Source organism: Oncorhynchus mykiss, chromosome 17, assembly GCF_013265735.2.
Source record: "Oncorhynchus mykiss isolate Arlee chromosome 17, USDA_OmykA_1.1, whole genome shotgun sequence".
Lineage (NCBI taxonomy): Eukaryota > Metazoa > Chordata > Actinopteri > Salmoniformes > Salmonidae > Oncorhynchus > Oncorhynchus mykiss.
In genome coordinates this window covers 82,753,522-82,778,738 of record NC_048581.1, presented here as the reverse complement: position 1 = coordinate 82,778,738, position 25,217 = coordinate 82,753,522, and the positions used below count along the sequence as shown (strand labels likewise).

General features: G+C 42.7%; 1 protein-coding gene across 1 annotated transcript in view; it reads left to right on the top strand.

The window, feature by feature from the left end:
- LOC110493276 (immunoglobulin-like and fibronectin type III domain-containing protein 1) overlaps nt 1-8,456 on the top strand; it is a 30,612-nt gene extending 22,156 nt beyond the window's left edge. The window contains exons 18-29 of the mRNA XM_036950769.1: nt 18-136; nt 433-574; nt 682-975; nt 1,149-1,451; nt 5,356-5,532; nt 5,713-5,841; nt 6,041-6,349; nt 6,495-6,577; nt 6,715-6,907; nt 7,082-7,378; nt 7,552-7,878; nt 8,193-8,456. Of these exons, the coding sequence (XP_036806664.1) occupies nt 18-136; nt 433-574; nt 682-975; nt 1,149-1,451; nt 5,356-5,532; nt 5,713-5,841; nt 6,041-6,349; nt 6,495-6,577; nt 6,715-6,907; nt 7,082-7,378; nt 7,552-7,878; nt 8,193-8,197 (2,378 nt within the window). The 3' untranslated portion in view covers nt 8,198-8,456. The remainder of the gene's footprint in view (nt 1-17; nt 137-432; nt 575-681; nt 976-1,148; nt 1,452-5,355; nt 5,533-5,712; nt 5,842-6,040; nt 6,350-6,494; nt 6,578-6,714; nt 6,908-7,081; nt 7,379-7,551; nt 7,879-8,192) is intronic.
- Nucleotides 8,457-25,217: the final 16,761 nt, after the last annotated feature.

Genomic DNA, 25,217 nt, shown 5'->3' with positions numbered 1-25,217 from the left:
CTTATTTATAGAACCAGCTGTTCAATTCATTTTGGGAGTGGCTGATGTCCAAGTTCAAATCTGCACACCAGCAGAGCTGTCCTGCAAACTGAGCAGTCCAAACTGTAAGGGGATCTGGTATAAAGACGGATTTCAGGTGAGTGCAGAATTCTTCAATAACACAAAGTATTCAGCAACCTCTTGCTTCAGCCCGATAATATTTGATTCAGAACAATAGCTTGATGATTAGTTAATTAATTGGATCAGGTGTATTGATGTTGGACTAGGAAATCCTCCACCTCATAATGGTATAAATAAAACCTTTAATCACCCTGTCAAAACCGTCATCAAAGTGAAAAAGTACCCATTAGCAAATATTCTGTTATAGCTGATTGAGAAACAAGAGTCTGTTTTCTCCTATTATATTTAAATATATTCTCTTTCTGTAATCAGGTACCTCCTGATGACAGGGTGAAAATCATCAAAGAAGGAGCCTGTCACAAGTTGGTCATTGATAACTGTAAAAACGACGATTCAGGAGTCTATCTCTTTGAGGTTGATGGTCGTATATCTGAGGGATCACTCACTGTGCAGAGTAAGAATGGACAGTTACAGTATGTGGGTTACATCCAGGGTTATGAAAAGCTTCAGTAAGGCTGTTGTTCCCTTGATTAGAGAACTTTCTTTTCTTTCATATTTAAGACCCGCCAACATTCAACATGGATTCTCTGAGAGAATTCTCTAAGCCGGTCATTGTGAGAGCATGTGAAACGGCTGAGTGGAAATTGGCCTTTTCGGGTGGTGACCCAATGAAGATCAAGTGGATCAAGGAGGATGAGGAACTCCTGGAAGGCCTCAATGTCAAGATAGAACAGACTGACATAAAAGCCGGCTTGTGTATTACCGATTGTCAAAGGAGGAACTGTGGAGAGGTCAAAATCAATATAAAAAATGACTATGGTACATTGGAAGCCACATCCAGACTGATTGTTCTTGGTGAGTTAGGAAGCAGGATATGAAATTAGATTCCTGGCAAATCTGATGCAGAAAAATGTAACAAAATGCCTCAATGATCACATACTTTTCACTTGAAGACTTTTGTGGAATATCACTAACATCTCATTCTGTTGTTAGGCCACATTTTCATTTTCATAGTTTTCTCCCAACAGACAAACCCACACCTCCACAAAGACCTGTGGAAATTGTGGAAGCTTCTCTAACCGCCATTGAATTCAAATGGAAACCCCCAAAGGATGACGGTGGCTGTCCAGTCAAACACTACATTTTGGAGCGCCAGCAGGTGGGGGGAAGCAAGACATGGACAAATGTAGGGGAGCTCCCAAATGACCCCCTTAAATACAGGGATACTAATGTAAAGCCTGGGAAAAGATACTGTTACCACATCAGAGCCAAGAATGAGGAGGGAGTCAGTGATGCGTTTGAGACAGAGGACATCCAGGCTGGCATATTGTGTAAGTATTGTTAAAAATCCATATAGTTTAGAACAGATCTCTCAATCATTCAGTTATCAAGACAAGACAGGGATGCCTGGTGTCTATTTTCTTTAGCCACATAAACCCTAGAATCATAATTACGACTCATGGCTCAATCCGGGGCATAGAGATTGGTGGAGATCAACAAGCGATCTCATTGTATGCAGAATACATTTTACTTTATTTAACTGAACCAGAACATTCTCTGTCATTTATTTTACTATTGATGGATACATAATGCTGTATCAGGATTCAAAGTGAATTGTGAATCATAATTTCTCAAGCTTAGAAAGTAAATTTAAGTGGAAATGGACAAAGATACATGAAATACCTTGGTGTACTGATTCCATGCAATCTGGAGGAGGCCTATGAAATCAATTACTCTCCCTTGAATTCAAACCTATCTATTAATGTTCAGAGATTGAGATCTGTCCCCATCTCTATGTTAAGTAGGGTCAACATAATCTAAATGAATATATTACCAAGGTTGATGTATTTATTCCAGACCCTGCCCATTTCAATTCCAACCAACTTTTTAAATAAAATAAACTGCCGGCTCTCCAACTTTATTTGGAATGGAAAGATCTCAAGAGTCAAATTGACTGTTTTACAATTACTCTATAAAGCTGGTGGTCTTGGACTACCTCATATGAATATGTATTACTGGACTGCACAACTGCCTTCCCTTAAACAATGGACAGATGGCTATACTTGTGCAGGGAGGAGTATCAAAGCCATGAATATAATACCTTATGCTTTACAATATATTCACTACTTCGGTTCCAAGGCGTTGAAGAAGAAACAGACAATCCAAAATTATATTGAATCGCTTCAACAGAATCTGGATGAACCTAAGGAATCTAGCATAGAAAAAAATACTGAAAGAATCTGCTTAGCCAAAGAAGTTGATTGCCAAGTTATATCAAGGGTTGATTGAAACTCTACCTAATGGTTCAGAACCTAAAAGGAAAAAATGTGAAACAGATCTTTAGGAAGAAAATTAGGAGAACCATTGGTCACAGATATGTGAAAATGCTCATACCTGCTCCTACAACCTAAGACATGAACTACTGCAATTTAAGATAATCATAGGACTTACTACACTCCTGCCAGAATGCATGTATTGCACCCAGAAATGTCATATCTCTGTTGGAGACGCAAAAAGCACAAAGGAACCCTATTACATATGCTGTGGGCCTGTGATAACTAACACCCTTTTGGGATACTGCATGTGCTATCATTTCATTTTGTCTAGGAATTTATATCCATCCATCCGCGTTATGTCTGTTGGGAAATGTAAATATAGGTGATCAATATTAGAGAAAGTTGTGCAATCAAGGTCTAATTGCTGCAAAACATGTATAGATTGGAATGCATATTCACCCTCAATAACTATTTGGAGGACTGAACTATCTAGTTACAGATTTGGTCACACACGGGAAACTGTTGAGCATGAAAAAAAAACAGCAGTGGTGCAGTTCTTAACACACTCTAATCGGTGTGCCTGGCAAATAAATACATGTAAATTGTATTTATCACGTGCCGAACACAACTGGTGTAGACTTTAGTGGAATATTTGCTTACGAACCTTTCCCAATGATGCAGAGTTTAAAAAATAATAATACAAAGTAGTAATTAACACGAGGAATAAAACGAAAAAGCTATATACAGGGAGTACCAGTACCATATCAATGTGCAGAGGTACGAGGTATTTGAGGTATTTGAGGTATTTGAGGTAGATGGTAGATGGTGTTGAGTGCTGTAGTCAATGAAGAGCATTTTTACATAGTTATTTTCCGTCTTCTCCAGGTGAAAGAGGGCAGTGTGAAGTGCAATTGAGATTGCATCATCTGTGGATCTGTCGGGGCGGTATGCGGATTGGAGTCGGTCTAGGGTGTCTGGGATGATGGTGGTGATGTGTGTCATGACCAGCCCTTCAAAGCATTTCATATTTACAGTTGTGAGTGCTACAGGGTGATAGTCATTTAGACATGTTACCTTGGAGCTCTTGGGAACAGGGACAATGTTGGTTATCTTGAAATATTTTGGGATTACAGATTGTGGGCAAGGAGAGATTGAAAATGTCTGTGAAGACACCTGCCAGCTGGTCTGCGCATGCTTTGAGAACGTGCCCTGGTATTCCGTCTGGCGGCCTTGTGATTGTTAACCTTAAAAACGTTTTGCGCACATCAACCATGGAGAGCGAGATCACACAGTTATTCGGAAAGGGCTTTCCCACAAGGCACAATGTTCTATTCCTCGAAGCGAGCATAAAAGGTATTTAGCTCATTTGTGAGTTCTGCATCGCTGGGCAGCTCGCTGGGTTTCCCTTTGTAATCCGTTATCGTCTGCAAGCCCTGCCACATACGACAAGCATTGTAGCCGGTGGAATAGGATTCCACCTTACTCCTATATTGTCCTTTTGCATGTTTGATGTCTCATCGGAGGTCGTAAAGGGATTTCTTGTATTAGTATTAGTCCTTGTCCCGTTCATTGTAAGCGGTAGGTCTAGCCTTTAGCCCAGCATGAATGTTACCTGTAATCTGTGGTTTTTGATTGGGGTATGTTCTTATAGTCACTGTGGGGACTGTTGTGTTAAACGCCTTAATGTTATCGGATGAATCCCAGAATATATCACAGTCTGTACTTGCAAAACAGTATTGTAACCTTGCGTCTGCTTCGTCCGACCACTTCCGTATTGAGCGCATCACTGGTACTTCCTGCTTCAGCTCTATGTTTTTTTTAAAGGAGACTTGTTGGTAGAAGAGAGGTATGGCGGTTTTAAATCTCCCCGCGTTAAAGTCTCTACCCACCAGATATTGTGCCTCTGGGTGAGCATTCTCTTGTTTGTCTATTGTCCCATACAGTTTGTTGAGTGTCAGAGTTGTGTTGACTTGTGAAGGAATTTAGACAGCCGTGATAATTACGGATGAGAACTCTCTTGGTAGATAAAAGGGTCTGCAGCTTACCATGAGGTATTCTATATCAGTTGAGCAAAAGCTTGACATTTTCTTCACACTTGAAGAAGCATACCAGTTGTTATTTATGAAAAAAGTACTACGTGCATAGCGTCATCATCCTCCACATTTCAGTAAGACATATAATGTTGCAGGTTTTCAAGTCTCTATGTTAGGAAAATCTCGAACAAATCTTATTCTCGAGTGAATGGACATTTGCCAATAAAATGGAGGGGAGCAACATTTGGTTTACTCTTTGCCTCAATTACACCAGGGCTCCACCTCGTCGTATTTGAAGTCAAAATCAAGGGTAGTAACTGTCGATCTCATGTCCAGAAGTGCTTGGCGTTCACATGATAATAGTATGAACTTTCTGTAAAAAATGTTTTAAGATAAACACGATACAAGTCACTAAATAGCAAAGTTGGATTGGAAAGCGTGAGATATTGCCCTTCTCCGTCGGTGCCATCTTAATACATACACAATCCATGTCTCAATTGTGTCTTAAAAAGGCTTAGAAATCTTTCTTTAACCTGACTCCACCCCTTCATCTACACTGACTGAAGTTGATTTAACAGGTGACATTAATAAGGTATCATTGTTTTCACCTGGATTCACCTGGTCAGTCTATATCATGGAAAGAGCAGGTGTTCCTAATGTTTATACATTCAGTGTGCGTTTTGTTTTTGTTTTTTTGTGAAGTCCTATTCTTTTTATCTAAACTAAGCAAATCAGTATTTTTACATGAAGAAAGTGTTGTGCCTGACATTACATCTAGATCGTTCTCTTATTCTACACAGCACATATTTTTGCTATACCGACTTTACATACAGCTTCTGTCATTCCTAGGAAGTATTCTCCACTGTGATTTGATTTGGCACTATATGCCTGGTAATGGAAAGCAGAATAACAAGTTTTTCTCTCAGGTTACCCAGGACCCCCTTCGGCACCCAAAGTGGTCAGTGCCTTCAAGGACTGCATCAACCTGGTTTGGTCTACCCCTACCAACACTGGAGGAACTGAAATTTGGGGTTACAACCTTGAGAGACGCAAGAAGGGAAGCAACCTTTGGAGCCCTGCAAACCTAGACGGGCCTATCAAAGGTGTGGCCTCCCCATAGGCAATGGCTCAAGGAAATATATCTACAAATGTGTTAATTTACCTGGAAGTGTACAACAACAACCTTTCATAAAAATATATAACTTGCAACTGAGATTCATCACACTTTACTTTTATGTGTAAGACTTTGTAATGATAATCTGAACTTTTTTAATTTCTCTCAGACACAACGTTTGCATTGAAAGATGTTATTGAGGGAGCTGCTTATGAATTTCGAGTGTCAGCTATTAACATCTCTGGTGTCGGCGAGCCCAGTCCTCCCTCTGTTATAGTCTTTGCCAGAGATCCCAAGAGTAAGTCATGGTCATCAAAACCATTTATGTTTTTGAAATATTAGAACTTTCAATTACACCAATAGCCTGGCAGAACCAGCCTGATCGTTGTCTTCACCCTGAAATAGAATAGTGAACGCAGTGATCAGGCTGGTTCCAACGTAATATTGCAAATGTCAACTAAAATAATAACTACTGTATCACATTGCTATAATTCCAGAACCCCCTGGTAAAGTCATAGACCTAAAGCTAACAGATTCCAGTTACACCACATTTTCTCTGGCTTGGACTAAACCAAAGGAGGTGGAAGGGGTGGAGGATGAGGCCAAAGGCTACTTTGTGGAGATCAGACCAAATGAGAGCCCAGAGTGGACTCGCTGTAACATCAACCCCATCATCTCCACCTCCTTCAATGTGATTGGCCTGAAGGCAATGGGAATGTACTGGGTGAGAGTGATCGCCACAAACGATGGAGGCGAGGGCGAGCCCCAAGGCTTTGATAATTACATCATCGCCATGCCTCCTCCTGGTAAGGAATAGCATCTAATTGAAATCAATATTGTGATGTTCTATAATGAATATCGTATATAAGTCGACTGTATCCCTGAAATGTAATTTGATAATCAATAAAAAGTGTAATCTGACCGATACTTGCATTTTCTTTACCCTGCAAGTGAGGCCAAAATTTACAGGAAAAATGAAGAGCTTCATGGTTGTGAGAAAGGGGAATACTGTACGGTTCAACATAAACTTTGAGGTAAAGGGAAGCAAACGCAGCTTTCAGCCGACAAAATAGACTGTAAAAAGATAAAAGCTTTCATTGTAATGACTACTGCAGTATCCTGCTTGTGTCACCAAGTTCTCTGTGTTTACATGGTTTCACATGGTCCACAGGCCTCTCCTTTGCCAGATATCTATTGGCTGAAGGACTGCGTGCCTGTGTCCAAACGTGTCACCATCACCAACTCTGACAGAGGTTCACAGCTTCTGATCCCCACGTCAGAGCGCTCTGATACGGGCATCTTTACCATCATTGTCAAGAACATGGTCGGTCAGGAGACCTTCAGTGTCGAGATCAGAGTCACAGGTGAATGTTAATCAGTTTTCCTATATGTTTTTTATAATTTCAACTATAATATTATGGCATCGGTAGATGAGAAACAGAATCGTAAGGAAAGTTTTTAATGCCAGTATTAATGCAGTTACTGGATGTAAGTTTAGCTTTCAAACAGATGACCATGTCTTTCTGACCTGGTTCCAGATGATCCCAAGCCTCCTGGCCCGGTGGAGTTGGAACAGAATGTTCCTGGAACAGTGACTGTGACCTGGACTCCCTCCCCAGATGAGAAGAAGGATGACAGGCTGCACTACATTGTGTACAAACGTGACTCTGTCAAGCGCACCTGGAGGATGGTCGCTGACAGCCTCTTCAACCATAAGTTCACAGTTATCAACATTCTACCCGGCAGAGAGTATAACTTCAGAGTGTTTGCTAAGAATGACATGGGCCTCTCAGAACCTGCTGTGTCCCCTACATGGAGAACCACAAGGAGAAAAGGTTTGTGGCGACAGCAACTAGCCTCCTTGCATTTGTTGAATGAAAGATCATTGAACCGTCATTTTTTTTGCATAGGCCACATCACAGAGAGTACTGTAAGTTTGAAATCTTGCCTGTATACAAAACAGTATTAGTTGCGAGGTAATCTTTCTCTCTTTTCTCCTGTAACTCAGATAAGTTCATATTGGACATGCCAGACGTAAAGGGCTTGGACCTTCAGTGTCCACCATCGTTTTTACTCCGATTGAAAATCCGCACCGCTCCACCAGGCTACGAGTGCTACATGAGCTGTGCTGTACGAGGGGATCCAAAACCCCATGTCACATGGTACCACAACAACGTCAGCCTCAACACCAACACCAACTACCTTATCACCAACGTGTGTGGGGTCTGCACAATGCTCATATTGAAGATCGGACCCAAGGACAGTGGTGACTACAGTGTCATCGCAGACAGTCCCTTGGGCAGGGCAGAGTGCTCCACCAAGCTCACAGTCAGAGGTACTATCTCACAGTCCCATCATAATAAAATGCTTTTTTTCGCGACAGGAATAATCTGTAATTATTTTTAAACACCAGGTCTGAGGTGGATGGTCTTCGTGACTATACTGTGCATTAATTAGCTCATAGACAACACTTATTCATTTTCTGTTTAGTGAATATCATCCTTTGGCTAAAGGATATAATGAAGTAGCATATCTTGACCTTTGAGGGGGTCTTTGATCTATGTACGTCAGTTCTACATCATGGAAGTCCTAGTGTGTGATACTATGTGTAGTAGAATATTAATTATGTACCATTGGTTTGTTTTCCAGAGTGAAGAGTTCACCCAGATGATTGATTGGCAGCAGCTGGCAACACAAACTTATGTATTGACCTATCATAGTCTTCAAATAGGTGTTGTGTGTGTGTGTGTGTGTGGTGGCTCAGATGCCCTTTTTCTTTAGTCAAAATGGTACACTCTTAGAATTCTATGTGCTCACATGCAATGTGTCCTTCTATTTATTCTAGTTGTTAAAACATTGCAAAGCATGAAATGAACATGACAAGACAAACACATATCACTAACTTTTGCGAAAGCGTCTTTATATATATATATATATATATATATATATATATATATATATATATATATATATATATATATATGTAAAGTGAAGAGACAAATCTACATAGGCTACATATCTTGCATATGGAAATGAGTTTAGCCTATTCATTGAATTAATATGGGGATTCCATATAATATTGGTAATTAAGAGTGATATTATGTGTAATTGTCTTTCAATTCGTTATACAGATGTATCAATCTGTTCATATTTGAATCAAATTATATTTAAGTAAGTTACATTTGTCATTTAGCAGATCCTCTTACCCAGAGTGACTTACAGGTTAAATAAAGGTCAAGTGCATTGCTCAAGGGCACCTCAACAGATTTTTCACCTAGTCAGCTCGGGGATTCAAACCAGCGACCTCTCACTTACTGGCCCACCGGTCCTAACCGCTAGGCTATCTGCCACCTTTCAGGCCCTTTTTCACAACACACTTGATGTCATGCACAGATAGTGAGCGACTCTTGGCAGCAGTAAGAAAGCCATCACCATCTGCACCCATTCAACATAACCTAGAGTTACGTTTTTATTACTTCTTAACAAAATACAACTTTGGGTTCTCATACACTTACAATTATGTTTTGATTATTACTTGAACAGTCACTAAGATTATATTTGGTTGTGATCTTTGCAAAATAACTATTTTGGATTCAGCAGTTGTTAGCTATAATACTAACGGTCATTGAGAAAGGCTGTAGCAAAAGCTAGCCAAAGAGATATTTTACTGGTCAAAGTTTAAGTGTTTTTTTTAAGTATAATGCAGTTGATTTGCGATGATGACACAAACATTATATTAAGCAGGACATGCCTACTGTATGAGCCTTAAAATCCAATTATAATCCAAAAGAAGTGTGAAATGGACTCATGAGAAACATGTAAATGGAGGCCTTTTTTGCCGGCGTTCTGACAACTCCCCCGTGTTCTGCCACCAACTTGCGAGCACAGAAAGAGGTCTATAAGTTAAAGTTTTATTGTCACGTGCACATACACCACCATTCATCCACCAGTGTTGGTTAACTACCAGACAGATTTGGTGCCTATGCACCAGAATCTTGCAATCTTGCAATCTTGCAAGGGTGTGTATTTACATAATTATTCCGAAAGAAAACAGTGCTGTCACAAAAGTATACATTATGGGGACAGCTAAACAGTGTTGCCTCATCAACAGCTCAATTAAAACGGTGCCCCCTTGGGGAAGCCCCTCCCATCAGCACAAACTCATTAATTAATTAAGCAATCATAAACAAGAGTACACTTTCCACTCAGCTAAGCATATCGTGAATTATCTTCATTGAACCGTTGCAATCGGTTTATCATAATACAATATAGCACAATATATAATACATATACACAACCCCATCACTACTGACATGGTGTCTTCCAATACGCCCATTCACATGAACACGCAATTCAGAACAGGTACTACAAATCCAGCCGATTGCTGTAGCTCGGGTCCTTATTCCAGCATACCCGGAAGCTACTGTCATGGATCCCAGGTACTGCTGCTCATTCTGTTCAACAGTTCCGGAGGTCAACATCACCATCCTTCTAGGCTTCACTGAACTGGGTCATTACCACCAACCCTGGTCTGTCTTGTCTGATTACGCACACCTGGTTCCCATTTCCCCTGATTAGTATGTTATAATTGTGCCCTCTGTTCCCCTTTGTCCTTGTCGGTTATTGTTCCCATGTCTGTTGGTCGTGTGAGTTGTTTCAGCTTTTGTGCTGCGTGTCTTGTGCATGACGGGGTCTCGTCCTGTGTCGTTCTACGAGGTTTACCCTCGCTCTTTAGTATGGGTACATCTCAGTGTTTTGTAAATGTGCTTGTTTTGGATATATAAAAAAAACATGTATTCCTGCACCTGTCTCCCACTCCTTTATATCAGCGTGACAGCTGCCAAAATAACATGCAAAACAGGTTGCCACTGCATTACACACAGTATTCTAAACTCCCTTCAGTAAAAGTTTGGTATGGTATAAGAAATTTGCAGACAAGCTGTCATGTTTAATTTAAGTGACGTTTATTGTACTTATCAAATGTTTTGGATGAGCATTCTGTTTGTTTGTTTCTGTTCCTCTCTCTCTGTCTCATGTCACATATCAGTTTGCAAAGAATGTAAAAAAAATAATAATTGAGTTAATGAAACTCCATACAAACATAATGTATTTTTTGCTTTCTGAAGTAAGGCAGCTCCAAAATGCAGGTTTCAGACTAGCTCAGTGCTTTCTGTGGTGGTGGGGCAGCCAGCGGAAAATACAGAGCTTGGGGGTTGGTAGTGTTCTCTAGTTGCGCCGTGATTGGCTCAGTGTTCTGTCACTCATGGGGACAATACGTCACCTCAAAATCTACCAGGGGAACTCGAAAATTCAAGCCCCTTGGGTGCTGCCCCTGAGTTACATTAGAAATGCCCATTCAAGAAGGCTCAAGGTCATTGGCCACAGATACAGTAAAATGATGTAAAATCACCTTATATCTCCCGTAGCTTTGTTTTGACTGATCATGTCAACATCATACTTTCAAAATATTAGCTAGCAAGCTAACTGTCATCGAGAATCAAGTCGACAATCTACTGGCAATAACAGTCATCATGAATCAAGTCGACAATCAACTGGCAAATCCCTTTCAATCTATATTATGAAGAGAAATTACAGATAAAAACGTATCGGCTGTTGGACATAAACATAACACAAAAAGTTGGAAATCGCAAATTCAACAATGAGTGGTTTGGATGGAATCAGTGGCTAACTGTAAGCATTGCAAAGCAATCACCTGCCTGCTATTCAATGGAGTGGGTGTGTGGTCCAAGTCAACGGTCATCCAAGTCGGGAACTCGGGCCTCTTTCTAGAGCTCCGACCTGAAGATCACTGAAGTCAAATCAAATGTTATTTTTCACTTGCGCCAAATACAACAGGTGTAGTTACAGTGAAATACTTACTTACAAGCCCTTAACCAACAATGTTTTAACACGTTTTTCTTCTTAACCTCTTAAGTGAAAAATTTATAATAAAAAAATAAATGAAAATAAAAGTTACAAATAATTAAACAGGAGCAGTAAAATAACAATAGCAATAGCGAGGCTAAATACTGGGGGTACCGGTACAGATTCAATGTAAGACAAGGTAATTGTGGTAATGTGTACATGTAGGTCATGATTCGACCTTGTTTTTTTTCGAGTTCCCAGTTGTCTTGAAAGCACCATAAATCCAGAGAATGGCAGACTTTGTTAACTTCTTTGTGACTGGGAGGCAGTATTGAGTAGCTTGGATGAATAAGGTGCCCAGAGTAAACTGCCTGCTACTCAGCCATAAAAGCTAGAATATGCATATAATTAGTACATTTGGATAGAAAATACTCTGAAGTTTCTAAAACTGTTTGAATGATGTCTGTGAGTATAACAGAACTCATATGGCAGGCGCAATCATGAGAAAAATCCAACCAGGAAGTGGGAAATCTGATGTTTGTAGGTTTTCAACTCATAGCCTATCGAAGATACAGTGGGATATTGGTCATGTTGCATAAGACTTCCACTAGATGTCAACAGTCTTTAGAACAGTGTTTGATGCTTCTACTGTGAAGTGGGGCCAAATGAGAGGGGAATGAGTCAGAAGTCTGGCAGAGAGCCACGAGCTCGTGACACGCGGTCATGTGGAAGTTGCTTTTCTACAGAATAATGAATTCTCCGGTTGGAACATTATTGAAGATTTATTATAAAAACATCCTAAAGATTGATTCTATACTTAGTTTGACATGTTTCTACGACCCGTAACTTTTTGGACTTGCACGCGTGTTTGGATTTGTTTACCAAACGCCCTAACAAAAGGAGCTATTTGAACATATATGATGAACATTATCGAAACAAATCAAACATTTTTTGTGGAACTGGGATTCCTGGGAGTACATTCTGATGAAGATCATCATAGGTAAGTGAATATTTATAATGTTATTTCTGACTTCTGTTGACTGCTCCATATGGAGGATATCTTTTTGGCTTGTTTGGTCTCTGAGCGCCTGTAACGGTTCTCTTGTTGTGAAGTGGAGGCGGACCAAAACGCAGCGTGGTGGTTGTTCATTGTATTTTAATGAAGACACTATACATGAACAAACTAACGAAAACAAGAAACGTGAGAACTCAAAACAGCCCTATCTGGTGCAAGTACAAAGACAGGAACAATCACCCACAAACACACAGTGAAACCCAGGCTACCTAAATATGGTTCCCAATCAGAGACAATGACGAACACCTGACTCTGATTGAGAACCATATCAGGCCGAACATAGAACTAGACAAACTAGACATGAAACATAGAATGCCCACTCAGATCACACCCTGACCAACCACAACATAGAAATATACAAAGTAAACTATGGTCAGGGTGTGACAGTACCCCCCCCCAAGGTGCGGACTCCGGCCGCAAAACCTGAACCTATAGGGGAGGGTCTGGGTGGGCATCTGTCCGCGGAGGCGGCTCTGGCGCTGGACGTGGACCCCACTCCATAATAGTCTTTGTCCACCTCCTTAGCGTCCCTAGATAGGTGACCCTCCTAAGAGACAGCTCGGGACAGAGGGACAGCTGCTCGGGACAGAGGGACAGCTGCTCGGGACAGAGGGACAGCTGCTCGGGACAGAGGGACAGCTGCTCCGGGCGGAGGGGCTCTAGCGGCCCCTGGCTGACTGGCGGCCCCTGGCTGACTGGCGGCACTGGCGGCCCCTGGTTGACTGGCGGCGCTGGCGCTGGGCTGACGGGCGGCGCTGGCGGCGCGGGGCAGACGGGCGGCGCTGGCGGCGCTGGGCAGACGGGCGGCTCCGGCAGAGGCGCCGGACAGGCGGGAGGCTCCGGCAGAGGCGCCGGACAGGCGGGAGGCTCCGGCAGAGGCGCCGGACAGGCGGGAGGCTCCGGCAGAGGCGCCGGACAGGCGGGAGGCTCCGGCAGAGGCGCCGGACAGGCGGGAGGCTCCGGCAGAGGCGCCGGACAGGCGGGAGGCTCCGGCAGAGGCGCCGGACAGGCGGGAGGCTCCGGCAGAGGCGCCGGACAGGCGGGAGGCTCCGGCAGAGGCGCCGGACAGGCGGGAGACTCCGGCAGAGGCGCCGGACAGACGGGAGACTCCGGCAGAGGCGCCGGACAGACGGGAGACTCCGGCAGAGGCGCCGGACAGACGGGAGACTCCGGCAGAGGCGCCGGACAGACGGGAGACTCCGGCAGAGGCGCCGGACAGACGGGAGACTCCGGCAGCGCTGGAGAGGAGGAAGGCTCTGGTAGCGCCGGAGAGGCGGGAGACTCCGGCAGCGCTGGAGAGGAGGAAGGCTCTGGACGGATCGGCCGGAGAGACAGCCTGGTACGGGGAGCTGCCACCGGAGGGCTGGGGTGTGGAGGTGGTGACGGATAGACCGGGCCGTGCAGGCGCACTGGAGCTCTTGAGCACCGAGCCTGCCCAACCTTACCCGGTTGAATGGTCCCGGTCGCCCTGCCAGTGCGGCGAGGTGGAATAGCCCGCACTGGGCTATGCAGGCGAACCGGGGACACCGTGCGCAAGGCTGGTGCCATGTAAGCCGGCCCAAGGAGACGCACTGGAGACCAGATGCGTAGAGCCGGCTTCATGGCACTTGGCTCGATGCCCACTCTAGCCCGGCCGATACGCAGAGCTGGAATGTACCGCACCGGGCTGTGCACCCGCACTGGGGACACCGTGCGCTCCACAGCATAACACGGTGCCTGCCCGGTCTCTCTAGCCCCCCGGTAACCACAGGAAGTTGGCTCAGGTCTCCTACCTGGCGTAGCCATACTCCCTGTTAGCCCCCCCCCAAGAAATTTTTGGGGCTGACTCCCGGGCTTCCATCCACGACGCCGCGCTGCCTCCTCATACCAGCGCCTCTCCGCTTTCGCCGCCTCCAGTTCTTCTTTGGGACGGCGATATTCTCCTGGCTGAGCCCAGGGTCCTCTTCCGTCTAATTCGTCCTCCCATGTCCATACCTCCTCGCGCTGCTCCTGCTGCTGCTTTTTCCTTTGCCCATTACCACACCGCTTGGTCCTGTTGTGGTGGGTGATTCTGTAACGGTTCTCTTGTTGTGAAGTGGAGGCGGACCAAAACGCAGCGTGGTGGTTGTTCATTGTATTTTAATGAAGACACTATACATGAACAAACTAACGAAAACAAGAAACGTGAGAACTCAAAACAGCCCTATCTGGTGCAAGTACAAAGACAGGAACAATCACCCACAAACACACAGTGAAACCCAGGCTACCTAAATATGGTTCCCAATCAGAGACAATGACGAACACCTGACTCTGATTGAGAACCATATCAGGCCGAACATAGAACTAGACAAACTAGACATGAAACATAGAATGCCCACTCAGATCACACCCTGACCAACCACAACATAGAAATATACAAAGTAAACTATGGTCAGGGTGTGACAGCGCCATACTCAGATTATTGCATGATTTGCTTTTTCCGTAACGTTTAAAAAAAAAATCTGAGACAGCGGTTGCAATAAGTGGAAGTTTATCTAAAGTTCCATGTATAATAGTTGTATCTTTTATCAATGTTTATTATGAGTATTTCTGTAAATTGATGTGGCTTTGGAACTACTGAACATAACACGCCAATGTAAAATGAGATTTTTGGATATAAATATACAATTTATCGAATAAAACATACATGTATTGTGTAACACGAAGTCCCATGAGTGTCATCTGATGAAGATCATCAAAGGTTAATGATTAATTTTATCAAAATTTCTGCTTTTTGTGACTCCTCTCTTTGGCTGGAAAAAATGGCTGTGTTTTTCTGTGACTTGGTGGTGACCTACCATAATCGTTTGTGGTGCTTTCGCTGTAAAACCTGTTTGAAATCAGACACTGTGGCTGGATTAACGAGAATTTTATCTTTAACAAAGTTTGATGACAAAATGTGCCCACAAAGTACCACCCAACTGTTCAAGTGAGCACAGCACAACAAGGTGAGTCCAAATATGTCTTGTATGCTGCTGCATAAATGATGTAATATGCCAGGGAGATATGTATTCTGTAGCTAAGAAAGTAATACTAAGTGTATGTTGTGTAGTATGCTGTTAGTAGCCCTTGTGCCTCACCCTAATAATTTGGTCCCTTTTCCCCTCATAAATTAGTACACAATTTAGTGCACAGACTTGGTGCACATGTAGCCTATAGCCTGTTTTAGAGAAATGTCATCATAGAATATTGTAAGAGCTTTCATTGTCTGCTAATATACCCCCATATATTTATCATACGGTTCTGACTTGGTGTACATGGGGATTACTGTAAGAATGGCCCATGTTCTGAATTCAGTCGCTGTACATTTCAAAAGTCCTGAAGAAATAGTTATATTGCCTACGTCTAAGCTACAGGGCTGTTTTCCTAGCACAGAGTGGAATATGTCCCCAGATTCTTCCGATGGCATTGAGGAGTACACCACATCAGTCACTGGCTTCATCAATGACGTCGTACCCACAGTGACAATAGGTACATACCCCAACCAGAAGCCATGGAATACAGGAAACATCCACATTGAGCTAAAGGGTAAAACTGCAGCTTTCAAAGAGCATGACTCTAACCCTGAAGCTTATAAGAAATTCCACTATGCCCTCCGACAAACCATCAAACAGGCAAAGTGTCAATACAGGACTAAGATCGAATCACACTGCACTGGTTCCGCCGCTCGGCTGATGTGGCAGGGCTTGCAAACTATTACAGACTACAAAGAGAAGCACAGCCGAGAGATGCCCAGTGACACGAGTAGAGGTCGACCGATTAATCGGAATGGCCGATTAATTGGGGCCGATTTCAAGTTTTCATAACGATTGGTAATCAGCATTTTTGGACACTGATTATGGCCAATTACATTGCAATCCACGAGGAGACTGCGTGGCAGGCTGACTACCTGTTAAGCAAGTGCAGCAAGGAGCCAAGGTAAGTTGCTAGCTAGCATTAAACTTATCTTATAAAAAACAATACATCTTAACATAATCACTAGTTAACTACACATGGTTGATGATATTACTAGCTTGTCCTGAGTTGCATATAATCGATGCGGTGCCTATGAATTTATCATTGAATCACAACCTACTTCGCCAAATGGGTGATGATTTAACAAGCGCATTCGTGAAAAAAGCACTGTCGTTGCACCAATGTGTACCTAACCATAAACATCAATGTCTTTCTTAAAATCAATACACAACTATATATTTTTAAACCTGCATATTTAGATAATATTGCCTGCTAACATGAATTTATTTTAACTAGGGAAATTGTGTCACTTCTCTTGCTTTCTATGCAAGCAGTGTCAGGGTATATGTAGCAGTTTGGGCTGCCTGGCTCATTGCGAACTGTGTGAAGACCATTTCTTTCTAACAAAGACCGTAATTCATTTGCCGTAATTTTACATAATTATGACATAACATTGAAGGTTGTGCAATGTAACAGCAATATTTAGACGTAGGGATACCACCCATTAGATAAAATACGGAACGGTTCCGTATTTCACTGAAAGAATAAACGTTTTGTTTTCGAAATGATAGTTTCCGGATTTGACCGTATTAATGACCTAAGGCTCGTATTTCTGTGTGTTATTATATTATAATTAAGTCTATGATTTGATATGTGATAGAACTGTCTGACTGAGCGGTGGTAGGCAGCAGCAGGCTCGTAAGCACTTTCCTGCATTTGCCAGCAGCTCATTGCTGTGCTTCAAGCATTGAGCTTTTTATGACTGTGTAACAGGGTTATATTGGTGATTCCCCTTGCCACTTTATTGTTAAGCCAATGGGTTTTTGGTTTGAGTTTGTTTTGCCTTCACCTACTCAACATGGCATCTTATTGGCTGGTTTGCGTAGCTTGCTTACGAGGGGGATGTTTCAGTTAGAATCGTCCCAGTGAACAAGCACCAAACCAGCGGTAAGTTGTTGGTTGCAAAGCACTGTACATCAAAAGTGATTTTTATACTCTCAAGTGATGATTTAAATGTACAATTTATATCAAATTGTTTGTAAATGTTATTAGAACATCACACATATGCAGCGGTTTTTGGAGAATATTTGTTGTGCATTTTGTTGTAGTGAATTCCCGCCAGTATTAGGTAGCAACTTACTGTGTCTGGTGGGGGGGTTCATATATTTTGTACAGTGCGTGAGTGCAGAGTTGGATGGTGAGACGTGCATTGCATGACGTGCAATTTTGTGTCGTTCTTATCAGGTACATTGTTAAAGATATTATATTGTATATTGTAATTGTATTATTTTGGTAACTAGCCCAGTGAACAAGCACCAAACCAGCGTACGTGAGTGCATGGAGTTGGATGGTGAGACGTGCATTGCATGACGTGCAATTTTGTGTCATTCTTATCAGAATAAAGCTACATGACTGGTGCTACATGTTGGAGATCCGTGTCGATGACTGATTGTACACAACGCAAGAAGAGTACTTTTACAACTGCAAGCCTATCAACTCCCGAGATTAGGCTGGCAATACTATAGTGCCAATAAGAACATCAAATAGTCAAATAAATATGAAATACAAATGGTATAGAGAGAAATAGTTCTATATTTCCTATAATTACTACAACCTAAAACTTCTTACCTGGGAATATTGAAGACTCATGTTAAAAGGAACCACCAGCTTTCATATGTTCTCATGTTCTGAGCAAGGAACTTAAACGTTAGCTTTTTTACATGGCAAATATTGCACTTTTACTTTCTTCTCCAACACTTTTTTGCATTAGTTAAACCAAATTGAACATGTTTAATTATTTATTTGAGACTAAATATATTTTATTGATGTATCATATTAAGTTCAAATAAAAAAGTGTTCATTCAGTAATGTTGTAATTGTCATTATTACAAATATATATAGATTAATCCGTATCGGCTTTTTTTGGTCCTCCAATAATTGGTATCGGTATCGGCGTTCAAAAATCATAATCGGTCGACCTACTCCAATTTGCATACCGCCTTAACAGATCCACAGATGATGCAATCTCTATTGCACTCCACACTGCACTTGCATGCCTGGACAAAAGGAACAACTATGTGAGAATGCTATTCATTGACTACAGCTCAACGTTCAACACCATAGTGCCCTCAAAACCCATCACTAAGCTAAGGACACTGGGACTAAACACCTCCCTCTGCAACTGGATCCTGGACTTCCTGACGGGCCGCCCCCAGGTGGTAAGGGTAGGTAACAACACATCCGCCATGCTGATCCTTAACACGTGTGTACTCATCCCCTCCTGTACTCCCTGTTCACTCATGACTGCATGGCCAGGCATGACTCCAACATGGTCTTCATGTTGGAGGGCGGCAAGACCCTCCCTCCTCCTGGATATAGAAATCCTTTGACTTTACTGTCCAATACATCATACAGAAACTTGACCTCTACCAATGCTGTGGTGCCCACCAGACCATCCAATGAGGCACCCAGGACCCTAGACACCGTGGCCCAAAGCCCTGACTCCTGCACGTCCATTCCTGTAGCCATTTTCAATGCATTTATGCCCTCTAATTCGTTATATGTTCCCCACTTTACAGACAAATCCCCATCCAATGACTGTGAACACTTTGAAATGCATTTGTTGCAAGAAATGTGCAATATAAATACACTTTGATTTTATTCATGATATTACGGCTGTAGAATATTTAAGAAACTGTAATTTTCACAAGGACAATTGATAACTTGGGATTTTATCACTCAACATATCAATCATATAGTGGGAAGGAATGTGTGAATGCATGTACCACTCTGGATAAATAAATACTGTGCCTTTGAAGATTTGTCTCTGGTCATGAAACTACAATACAGGCTGGATGTCAAAACAAAGTAAATTCTGAATGTCAATAGATTATTAGATCTACTAGAACTGAGTTATCACTCATCGAAGTCTAGTATCTGGGAAAATCTGGTTAATGATTACATAATTGATTAAGTGTCTCTTTCCTTTTAGAATGTTGACAGCTGTATAGGAAACATTGTATTGCTAAGACGCTCAAAATAACTTAATAGCTACACTCACTGACACAGGATAAACTTTATCCACAAACCGGTAAATTGCCCCTCACTATAGCTTAACTCAAATCTATTTGCACTTCTCCACATGGCCAGACTTGGTGGTCTTCTCCCCTTTTAATGTTCTTATGCTGATCTTTGAAAATTGCCATGAAGTCAAATAGACACCAAAGTTGACATACTCTACAAATAACTATCTAGGCCAGTGGTTCCAAAAAAGGTTATAGTCCCGTACCCCTTCAAACATTCAACCTCCAGCTGCGTACCCCCTCGCACTCTCAAATGCTTGTTTTTTTTACCATCATTGTAAGCCTGCCACACAGACTATACGATACATTTATTAAACATAAGAATGAGTGTGTGTTTTTGTCACAACCCGGCTTGTCGGAAGTGACAAGGGCACACATAATAATATAATAATCAATAACTTTGCTCTTTATTTAGCCATCTTACAGGTTCATGAGAAGGATGTGCTTGAAATGATGCACATAACTGCAATGTTGGGTTGTATTGGAGAGAGTCTCAGTCTTAAATCACTTTCCACACACAGTCTGTGCCCGTATTTAGTTTTCATGCTAGTGAGGGCCGAGAATCCACTCTCACATAGGTACATGGTTGCAAAGGGCATCAGTGTCTTAACAACTGGATTTGCCAAGGCAGGATACTCTTGAGCACAGCCCTATCCAGAAATCTGGCAGTGGCTTCTGATTAAATACAATTTTCACAGAACTGCTTGTTGCAATTTCGATGACACTCTCTTGTTCAGATATCAGTAAGTGGACTGGAGGCAGGGCATGAAAGGGATAATGAATCCAGTTGTTTGTGTCGTCCGTTTCGGGAAAGTACCTGCGTAATTGCGCACCCAGCTCACTCAGGTGCTTCGCTTTATTATGTTTTACATTGTCCGTAAGCTTGAGTAAATTTGCACACAAAAAATCATACAATGATGGAGAGACCTGTGTGTTGTTCTTGTTAATGCAGACAGAGAAGCGCTCCAAATTCTTAATCATACCCTCAATTTTGCCCCGCATATTGAATATAGTTGCGGAGAGTCCTTGTATGTAATCCTAGATTCAGATCATTCAGGTGAGAAAAAACATCACACAGATAGTCATGTGAGAAACTCATCATCATGCAAGCGATCAGACAAGTGAAAATTATGGTCAGTAAAGAAAACTTTGAGCACATCTCTCAATTCAAAAAAACATATCAATACTTTTCCCTTTGATAACCAGTGCACTATGTTGTGAAAGCGTTACATGTTCGCTGTCCATATCATTACATAATGCAGAACATACACGAGAGTCCAGGAGCCTTGCTTTAACAATGTTTTTTAAAATTGTATTTACCCCGTTTTCTCCACAATTTTGTGGTATCCAATTGGTAGTTACAGTCTTGTCTCATCGCTGCAACTCCCGTATGGACTCAGGAGAGGTGAAGGTCGAGATCTGTGCCTCCTCCGAAACACAACCCAACCAAGTCGCACTGCTTCTTGACACAATGCCCACTTAACCCGGAAGTCAGCCGCACCAACGTGTCGGAGGAAACACCGTGCACCTGGCGACCGTGTCAGCGTGCACTGTGCCAGGCCCGCCACAAGAGTTGTTAGTGCACGATGGGACAAGGACATCCCTGCCGGCAAAACCCTCCCCTAACCCGGACAATGCTGGGCCAATTGAGCGCCGCCCCATAGGTCTCCCGGTCGCATGTGACAGAGCCTGGACTCGAACCCAGAATCTCTAGTGGCCTTAGACCCCTGCACCACTCGAGAGGCCTTGGTTTAACAAAGTAAACAACTTTCACTGTAGTGTCCCCTTGGCAGCAAGAGCCTCTCGGTGGATGAGGCAGTGTACCCAAATGGCGTCGGTAGAAACTGCTTGCACGCGCGTTACCACTCCACTATGTCTCCCTGTCATGGCTTTTGCGCCATCAGTACAGATACCAACACATCTTGACCACCAAAGTCCATTTGATGTCACAAAGCTGTCCAGTATTTTTTAAATATCCTCTCTTATTGTCCTGGGCTCCAGAAGAGGATGTCTTTCTTAATTGACCCCCCATGAACGTAATGGACATATACCAGGAGATGTGCCAGGTCAGCTATGTCTGTTGACTCATCCAGCTGTAACGCATAGAATTCACTGGCTTGTATGCCAGGCAGTAATTGTTTCAAAGCATCTCCTGCCATGTCACTGATGCATCGTGAAACAGTGTTGTTTGATGAAGGCATTGTCTGTATAATTTTTGCAGACTTTTCCCCCAGCACTGTCCCAGCCATATCTGCGACAGCAGGAATAATTAAGTCCTCCACAATAGTATGGGTCTTGCCTGTCCCAGCCACTCGGTAGCGCACCCTATAAGACGCTTCTAGCCCCTTCTTAATGGTATCTGTTGCTTTTATACATGTCTTACTACTTACTAAAATTCTGATATTTCCAACCCCAACTACAACATTTTCAGCCTAGATAGAACTGCCAAAGGTGGTGGAGTTGCAATCTACTGCAGGAGATAGCCTGCATAGTTATGTCATGCTATCCAGGTCTGTGCCCAAACAGTTCGAAGTTCTACTTTTAAAAATCCACCTTTCCAGAAATTAGTCCCTCATGTTGCCGCTTGTTATAGACCCCCCTCAGCTCCAAGTTGTGCCCTGGACACCATATGTGAATTAATTGCCCCCCATTTAACTTCAGAGATTGTACCGCTAGGTGACCTAAACTGGGATATGCTTAACACTCCGGCCGTCCTACATTCTAAGCTAGATGCCCTCAATCTCATCCAAATTATCATGGAACCTACCAGGTACAACCCTAAATCTGTAAACACGGTGTCGTGACATTGTATTAGTTAATGTGACGACTGTTGCTCATCGAATGATTAAAGGTTTCTAATTGCGTGATTAACTGAATCAAGCAATTATTAACTCATTAACCTGGGGCTCATTGGGAAAATTAGTTTTATTGAGTTTCTATTTCCCAAATTAACTCAAAGAATATCAGAATATCGATTTTACAACAGCCGCTAATTAATCAGTTACCTCTACAGTCTCGTTCTGAACGTCGCATAATCCAGGAATCTGCATGGACCTGGGTCTCACCAATGAGTTCGTACCACACCAATGTTAGTTGAGTATTTATTTACTAGAAAGATAAAATGATGATAAAAGATACACATACACAAAAACACATTCTAGGCTATTGATTAGAACTTTGTATAACGGATCAACACACTATGGCGTGTTACTCAAAATGGGGATTTAAAAGAGAGAGAAAAAGAGAAAGTACACGAGAGAAATATACATTTGGGTGAATTTGTCAGCTATGCTTATTATCACCCTAGCCTTGCCCCAAACTGCCGCTCTTATTGGTCAGAATATAATGATGTAATTACATGTGGAAGGTCTCCGTAGATTCCCCGCGTGGACCGATCAGGCTGCTCAATGACGCACTTCTCCAGCGCAACTCAATTGTCCTCACGATGTCAGTGTCCTTTTGGTTTAGGGGTCTGTTCCCTTGCCCTTGCTCTGGAAGGGCTCTTCTGAGGACAGACAGCTCTGTAGCTCAGAGCTCACAGCGTAGGAATGAAACAGTGTAGATACCATGATTCAATGGGGAGTGGTCCGACTTGAATTCCGACTTGAATTCACCCGCTTAGACACAGCTACTCATCCGTAGCTTGGGTAGAAAAAGATGTCTTTGTCTTCACACTTGTTGCGTTTTGGGTTCTTTGACTTTTTAGACCTCGGCTGCAGCTTGGGTCACTTAGTCTGATATGTTAATTCTTCACTCACAGGTTTATACCCTTTTAGATAGTTTATATACAATTTTAGACAACTAACTTCACATTTCATCTTTTCCAAAACATTCTCTTTGATTTGGACATTTTCTATACAACGTGCAATGTATAAACATCAAACATATACTAGGAAAACTCTTAACGTTACATTGTTTTCGTAATAACGTAATCTATTAACCCTTAATAACAAAACAAAAATGACGTACATTTTCATATTACATCTATCGTCATGACCACCATTGTGGCTGACGGAAACCATTGTTCCAAAGTCCCTGTATTTCATGTTAAATTTTCTGAGGCTGGTTCTCCATAGTGACAGGGCAAAGGAATTTGTCTGTGGCCTAAGATTTACCATGGGCGTGAGGGGTCATAAAACCCCCACATCTTCAGACCCCTACATCTCTCCTCCTCTATTGGGATTGAGAGATAATCTGTAGGGTTGTGGTCTCCTGTAACCTGACCTGATCAGGACAGTCATGACAACGGGCACCCTCATAAATTTCATCCTAACCAACCTACCTCTAAATACACCTCTGCTGTCTTCAACTGCGATCACTGCCTCATTGCCTGCGCCCGTAATGGGTCTGCGGACAAACGACCACCCCTCATTACTGTCAAACGCTCCCTAAAACACTTCAGCAAGAAGGCCTTTCTAATCAACCTGGCCCGGGTATCCTGGAAGGATATTGACCTCATTCCGTCTGTAGAGAATGACTGGTTATTCTTAAAAATTGCTTTCCTCAATATCTTAAATAAGCATGCCATGTTCAACAAATATAGCCCTTGGTTCACTCCAGACTTGACTTCCCTTTACAATCACAAAAACATCCTGTGGTGTAATGCATTAGCATCAAATAGCCCCCGTGATATGCAACTTTTCAGGAAAGTTAGGAACCAATATACACAGGCAGTTAGGAAAGCAAAGGCTAGCTTTTTCAAACAGAAATGTGCATCTTGTAGCACAAACTCCAAAACGTTCTGGGACACTGTAAAGTCCATGGAGAATAAGATCACCTCCTCCCATTTGCCCACTGCACGGAGGCTAGGAAATCTACTATAATCGAGAATTTCAATAAGCATTTTTCTATGGCTGGCCATGCTTTCCAACTGGCTACCCCTACCCCTGTCAACAGCTCTGCACCCCCCACAGCAACTTGCCCAAGCCTCCCCATTTCTCCTTCACTCAAATACAGATAGCTGATGTTCTGGAAGAGCTGCAAAATCTGGACCCCTACAAATCAGGCGGGCTAGACAATCTGGACCCTCTCTTTCTAAAATGATCTGCCGAAATTGTTGCAAATCCTCTTACTAGCCTGTTCAACCTCTCTTTCGTATCGTCTGAGATTTCCAAAATAGGAAAGCTGCCGCGGTCATACCCCTCTTCAAAGGGGGTGACACTCTAGACCCAAACTGCTACAGACCTATATCTATCCTACCCTACCCTTTCCAAGGTCTTCAAAAGCCAAGTTAACAAACAGATTACCGACCATTTCGAATCCCACCGTACCTTCTCCGCTATGCAATCTGGTTTCAGAGCTGGTCATGGGAGCACCTCAGCCACACTCAAGGTCCTAAACGACATCATAACCGCCATCGATAAGAGACATTACCGTATTCATCGACCTGGCCAAGGCAATTCGACTCTGTCAATCACCACATTCTTATTGGCAGACTAGACAGCCTTGGTTTCTCAAATGATTGCCTCGCCTGGGTTTACGAACTACTTCTCTGATAGAGTTCAGTGTGTCAAATCGAAGGGCCTGCTGTCCGGATCTCTGGCTGTCTCTATGGGGGTGCCACAGGGTTCAATCCTCGGGCCGACTCTCTTCTCTGTATACATCAATGACGTTGCTCTTGCTGCTGGTGATTCTATGGTACACCTCTACGCAGACAACACCATTCTGTATACTTCTGGC